General features: G+C 59.4%; 1 protein-coding gene across 1 annotated transcript in view; it reads left to right on the plus strand.

Moving 5' to 3' along the window:
* Nucleotides 1-5,389, plus strand: part of LOC138358730 (uncharacterized) — a 6,997-nt gene extending 1,608 nt beyond the window's left edge. Inside the window, exons 2-4 of the mRNA XM_069316895.1 lie at nt 2,238-3,015; nt 3,399-4,058; nt 4,535-5,389. Coding sequence (XP_069172996.1) covers nt 2,238-3,015; nt 3,399-4,058; nt 4,535-5,389 — 2,293 coding nt within the window. The remainder of the gene's footprint in view (nt 1-2,237; nt 3,016-3,398; nt 4,059-4,534) is intronic.
* Nucleotides 5,390-7,027: the final 1,638 nt, after the last annotated feature.

Raw genomic sequence — 7,027 nt, forward strand, 5'->3', positions numbered from 1 at the left:
ACTAACACTAACCCCCTCCCACTACCACTAACCCCCCCCCCTCCCACTACCATTAACCCCCCCCCTCCCACTACCACTAACCCCCTCCCACTACCACTAACCCCTCCCCCCTCCCACTACCACTAACCCCCCCTCCCACTACCACTAACCCCCCCTCCCACTACCACTAACCCCCCTCCCACTACCACTAACCCCCCCCTCCCACTACCACTAACCACCCCCCCCTCCCACTACCACTAACCCCCCTCCCACTACCACTAACCCCCCCCCTCCCACTACCACTAACCCCCCCTCCCACTACCACTAACCCCCCTCCCACTACCACTAACCCCCCTCCCACTACCACTAACCCCCCTCCCACTACCACTAACCCCCCCCCTCCCACTACCACTAACCCCCCCTCCCACTACCACTAACCCCCCCTCCCACTACCACTAACCCCCCCTCCCACTACCACTAACCCCCCTCCCACTACCACTAACCCCCCCTCCCACTACCACTAACCCCCCCTCCCACTACCACTAACCCCCCTCCCACTACCACTAACCCCCCTCTCCCACTACCACTAACCCCTCCCCCCTCCCACTACCACTAACCCCCCTCCCACTACCACTAACCCCCTTCTCCCACTACCACTAACCCCCCTCCCACTACCACTATCCCCCCCCTCCCACTACCAGTAACCCCCCTCCCACTACCACTAACCCCCCCTCCCACTACCACTAACCCCCCTCCCACTACCACTAACCCCCCCTCCCACTACCACTAACCCCCCCTCCCACTACCACTAACCCCCCCTCCCACTACCACTAACCCCCCCCCTCCCACTACCACTAACCCCCCCTCCCACTACCACTAACCCCCCCCCTCCCACTACCACTAACCACCCCTCCCACTACCACTAACCCCCCCCCTCCCACTACCCCTACCCCCCCCCCTTCCATCACATGACCGTGGGGGTGCTCCCAGTACCAAGCTCCTCCCCAGTTACCATGACGACCCCTGCACCTTACAGGGGACAGACTTTGTTACACACGACTCCCTGGTGCAAGAATAGCTTCTTTTTCTATATGTACGACCTCCCCCAGCACGTATGACCCCTTGACAAGCACGTACGACCACCCCCCAGCACGTACGACCCCTCCCCAGCACGTATGACCCCTTGACAAGCACGTACGACCACCCCCCAGCACGTACGACCCGTCCCCCAGCACGTACGACCCCTCCCCAGCACGTATGACCCCTACCCCAGCACGTACGAACCCTCCCCAGCACGTACGACCCTTTCACCAGCACGTACGACCCCTACCCCAACACGTACGACCCCTCCCCAGCACGTACGACGATTCCCCAGCACGTACGACCCCTCTCCCAGCACGTACAACCCCTCCCCCAGCACGTACGACCCCTCTCCAGCACGTACGACCCCTACCCCAGCACGTACGACCCCTCTCCAGCACGTACGACCCCTACCCCAGCACCTACGACCCCTCCGCAGCACGTACGACCCCTCCCCCAGTACGTACGACCCCTCTCCAGCACGTACGACCCCTACCCCAGCACCTACGACCCCTCCGCAGCACGTACGACCCCTCCCCCAGCACGTACGACCCCTCTCCCAGCACGTACAATCCCTCCCCCAGCACGTACGACCCCTCTCCAGCACGTACGACCCCTACCCCAGCACGTACGACCCCTCTCCAGCACGTACGACACCTCCCCCAGCACCTACGACCCCTCCGCAGCACGTACGACCCCTCCCCCAGCACGTACGACCCCTCTCCCAGCACGTACAACCCCTCCCCAGCACGTACGACCACTCCCCAGCACGTACAACCCCTCCCCCAGCACGTACGACCCCTCCCCAGCACGTACGACCCCTACCCCAGCACGTACGACCACTCCCCAGCACGTACGACCCCTCCCCAGCACGTACGACCCCTCCCCCAGCACATACGACCCCTCCCCAGCAGATAAAATACCCGCCCGAGACGACGGGCTTCGAACCCCCATCTTTGCCAACGACCCCCACGGCTCCTGGCCGCAATCTCCGGCCAGCCTCCTTAGAACGACCACCTTGTCAGTTGAGAAAGTTACCCGGAAGTCATGTTGCATCTTGGGAGTGGTCTTATCGGTCAGTGTAGGACGGCAGGTCCGCGTTCGAGCCCCTCCAAGTATACAATACACCAGTTTACCGTTGACATGTTGTCATAATATTATTATTATTTTTATTATAGATTATTGACGGAGGAGCAGACACACACAGCAGGTCAGCAGAGGTCAGCAGGGCTACAGGAAGACACACAGGGTCAGCAGAGGTCAGCAGGGCTACAGGAAGACACAGCAGGTCAGCAGAGGTCAGCAGGGCTACAGGAAGACACAGCAGGTCAGCAGAGGTCAGCAGGGCTACAGGAAGACACAGCAGGTCAGCAGAGGTCAGCAGGGCTACAGGAAGACACAGAAGGTCAGCAGCAGAGGTCAGCAGGGCTACAGGAAGACACAGCAGGTCAGCAGCAGAGGTCAGCAGGGCTACAGGAAGACACACAGGGTCAGCAGAGGTCAGCAGGGCTACAGGAAGACACAGCAGGTCAGCAGAGGTCAGCAGGGCTACAGGAAGACACAGCAGGTCAGCAGAGGTCAGCAGGGCTACAGGAACACACAGCAGGTCAGCAGCAGAGGTCAGCAGGGCTACAGGAAGACACAGCAGGTCGGCAGCAGAGGTCAGCAGGACTACAGGAAGACACAGCAGGTCAGCAGCAGAGGTCAGCAGGGCTACAGGAAGACACAGCAGGTCAGCAGAGGTCAGCAGGACTACAGGACGACACAGCAGGTCAGCAGCAGAGGTCAGCAGGACTACAGGAAGACACACAGGGTCAGCAGGGCTACAGGACACACACAGCAGGTCAGCAGGACTACAGGAAGACACAGCAGGTCAGCAGCAGAGGTCAGCAGGACTACAGGAAGACACAGCAGGTCAGCAGCAGAGGTCAGCCCGGCTACAGGAAGACACTGCAGGTCAGGAGGACTACAGGAAGACACAGCAGGTCAGCAGAGGTCAGCAGGGCTACAGGACACACACAGCAGGTCAGCAGAGGTCAGCAGGACTACAGGAAGACACACAGGGTCAGCAGAGGTCAGCTAGGCTACAGGACACACACAGCAGGTCAGCAGAGGTCAGCAGGACTACAGGAAGACACAGCAGGTCAGCAGCAGAGGTCAGCAGGGCCACAGGAAGACACAGCAGGTCAGCAGGGCTACAGGAAGACACAGCAGGTCAGCAGAGGTCAGCAGGGCTACAGGAAGACACACAGGGTCAGCAGAGGTCAGCTGGACTACAGGAAGACACAGCAGGTCAGCAGAGGTCAGCAGGACTACAGGAAGACACACAGGGTCAACAGAGGTCAGCAGGACTACAGGAAGACACAGCAGGTCAGCAGCTGAGGTCAGCTGGACTACAGGAAGACACAGCAGGTCAGCAGAGGTCAGCAGGACTACAGGAAGACACAGCAGGTCAGCAGCAGAGGTCAGCAGGGCTACAGGAAGACACAGCAGGTCAGCAGAGGTCAGCTGGGCTACAGGAAGACACAGCAGGTCAGCAGCAGAGGTCAGCAGGACTACAGGAAGACACAGCAGGTCAGCAGGGCTACAGGAAGACACAGCAGGTCAGCAGGACTACAGGAAGACAAAGCAGGTCAGCAGGGCTACAGGAAGACACAGCAGGTCAGCAGCAGAGGTCAGCAGGGCTACAGGAAGACACAGCAGGTCAGCAGCAGAGGTCAGCAGGACTACAGAAAGACACAGCAGGTCAGCAGCAGAGGTCAGCAGGACTACAGGAAGACACAGCAGGTCAGCAGCAGAGGTCAGCAGGACTACAGGAAGACACAGCAGGTCAGCAGCAGAGGTCAGCAGGGCTACAGGAAGACACAGCAGGTCAGCAGCAGAGGTCAGCAGAGCTACAGGAAGACACAGCAGGTCAGCAGCAGAGGTCAGCAGGGCTACAGGAAGACACACAGGGTCAGCAGGGCTACAGGAAGACACACAGCAGGTCAGCAGCAGAGGTCAGCAGGGCTACAGGAAGACACACAGGGTCAGCAGCAGAGGTCAGCTGGACTACAGGAAGACACACAGGGTCAGCAGGGCTACAGGAAGACACACAGCAGGTCAGCAGCAGAGGTCAGCAGGGCTACAGGAAGACACACAGGGTCAGCAGCAGAGGTCAGCTGGGCTACAGGACACACACAGCAGGTCAGCAGGACTACAGGAAGACACAGCAGGTCAGCAGGGCTACAGGAAGACACAGCAGGTCAGCAGCTGAGGTCAGCAGGGCTACAGGAAGACACAGCAGGTCAGCAGCAGAGGTCAGCTGGGCTACAGGAAGACACAGCAGGTTAGCAGCAGAGGTCAGCAGGACTACAGGAAGACACAGCAGGTCAGCAGGGCTACAGGAAGACACAGCAGGTCAGCAGGACTACAGGACACACACAGCAGGTCAGCAACAGAGGTCAGCTGGGCTACAGGAAGACACACACAGCAGGTCAGCAGCAGAGGTCAGCTGGGCCACAGGAAGACACAGCAGGTCAGCAGCAGAGGTCAGCAGGACTACAGGAAGACACAGCAGGTCAGCAGCAGAGGTCAGCAGGGCTACAGGAAGACACAGCAGGTCAGCAGCAGAGGTCAGCAGGGCTACAGGAAGACACAGCAGGTCAGCAGCAGAGGTCAGCAGGGCTACAGGAAGACACAGCAGGTCAGCAGAGGTCAGCTGGACTACAAGAAGACACAGCAGGTCAGCAGCAGAGGTCAGCAGGGCTACAGGAAGACACAGCAGGTCAGCAGCAGAGGTCAGCAGGGCTACAGGAAGACACAGCAGGTCAGCAGCAGAGGTCAGCAGGGCTACAGGAAGACACAGCAGGTCAGCAGGACTACAGGACACACACAGCAGGTCAGCAGCAGAGGTCAGCTGGGCTACAGGAAGACACACACAGCAGGTCAGCAGCAGAGGTCAGCTGGGCCACAGGAAGACACAGCAGGTCAGCAGCAGAGGTCAGCAGGACTACAGGAAGACACAGCAGGTCAGCAGCAGAGGTCAGCAGGGCTACAGGAAGACACAGCAGGTCAGCAGCAGAGGTCAGCAGGGCTACAGGAAGACACAGCAGGTCAGCAGCAGAGGTCAGCAGGGCTACAGGAAGACACAGCAGGTCAGCAGAGGTCAGCTGGACTACAAGAAGACACAGCAGGTCAGCAGCAGAGGTCAGCAGGGCTACAGGAAGACACAGCAGGTCAGCAGCAGAGGTCAGCAGGGCTACAGGAAGACACACAGCAGGTCAGCAGGGCTACAGGACACACACAGCCGGTCAGCAGCAGAGGTCAGCTGGACTACAGGAAGACATAGCAGGTCAGCAGCAGAGGTCAGCAGGGCTACAGGAAGACACAGCAGGTCAGCAGCAGAGGTCAGCTAGGCTACAGGAAGACACAGCAGGTCAGCAGCAGAGGTCAGCTAGGCTACAGGAAGACACAGCAGGTCAGCAGCAGAGGTCAGCAGGGCTACAGGAAGACACAGCAGGTCAGCAGCAGAGGTCAGTAGGACTACAGGAAGACACAGCAGGTCAGCAGCAGAGGTCAGCAGGGCCACAGGAAGACACAGCAGGTCAGCAGCAGAGGTCAGCAGGACTACAGGAAGACACAGCAGGTCAGCAGCAGAGGTCAGCTGGGCTACAAGAAGACACACACAGCAGGTCAGCAGCAGAGGTCAGCAGGACTACAGGAAGACACAGCAGGTCAGCAGCAGAGGTCAGCTGGGCTACAAGGAGACACACACAGGGTCAGGAGGGCTACAGGAAGACACAGCAGGTCAGCAGAGGTCAGCTATGCTACAGGACACACACAGCAGGTCAGCTAGGCCACAGGAAGACACACACAGGGTCAGCAGTTAGGGCAGCAGGGCTACAGGAAGACACAGCAGGTCAGCAGAGGTCAGCAGGGCTACAGGAAGACACACACAGTAGGTCAGCAGAGGTCAGCAGGGCTACAGGACACACACAGCAGGTCAGCAGAGGTCAGCTAGGCTACAGGACACACACAGCAGGTCAGCAGGGCTACAGGAAGACACACACAGTAGGTCAGCAGAGGTCAGCAGGGCTACAGGACACACACAGCAGGTCAGCAGAGGTCAGCTAGCCTTCAGGACACACACAGGGTGAGCAGCTAGGTCAGCTAGGCTACAAGAAGACACAACACGTCAGCAGAGGTCAGCTAGGCTACAGGACACACACAGCAGGTCAGCAGGGCTACAAGAAGACACAGCAGGTCAGCAGAGGTCAGCTAGGATACAGGACACACACAACACGTCAGCAGAGGTCAGCAGAGGTCAGCACCTACCCACTAATCCTGCGATGTAAGCTCCTGAGAGACATATCACTTGAGTGTTAGCGAGCCCAGCACCTGCGGGCACCTGGCCTCAGGGATGGTGAGACAGAGGATAGTGCTGACGGCGCCCGCTGACGGCGGCGAGGGTGACGGTAGCAGGAGGTGAAGGTGACGGAAGATGTGACAGAGGAAGATGAGAGTGGTGACGCCTTTCCCATAGCTCGCGGGCTGGCGCGTCTAAGAATCAAGAGAGACGCAGCGAGAAGCGTCGTCGTGGTGGTGGTGGTGGACACTGATGGAACACTCGCTCACAGATATGAGGTCACGGCATGATGGGCCGACCTCTCACAGCACACGCGAGCTATACCCGCCGCGATACACACAGGAGAGGGCGCGACTCTGCACTGGCCGGATGAGCCGGCTGGAGCCTGCCATCCCCCGCCCGCTCGCTGCCACCCGCCCGCCATCTGCCGGCAGCGGCCATAACACCCTATCCACACACCCTCATGGATGCTCTATCCTCACCACCTCATATCTATCCCTCCTCATCCTCGTAGCTCACTAGCCTCCATATCTTGGTCCAGCTTAAGCCCTAATCTCCTTATTCTTCAGGCATTCAGAGCTGCTATCTTTTCCTGATTTACTTCACCTGATGGGAGATAAG

The sequence above is a fragment of the Procambarus clarkii genome, chromosome 85, assembly GCF_040958095.1.
Source record: "Procambarus clarkii isolate CNS0578487 chromosome 85, FALCON_Pclarkii_2.0, whole genome shotgun sequence".
Lineage (NCBI taxonomy): Eukaryota > Metazoa > Arthropoda > Malacostraca > Decapoda > Cambaridae > Procambarus > Procambarus clarkii.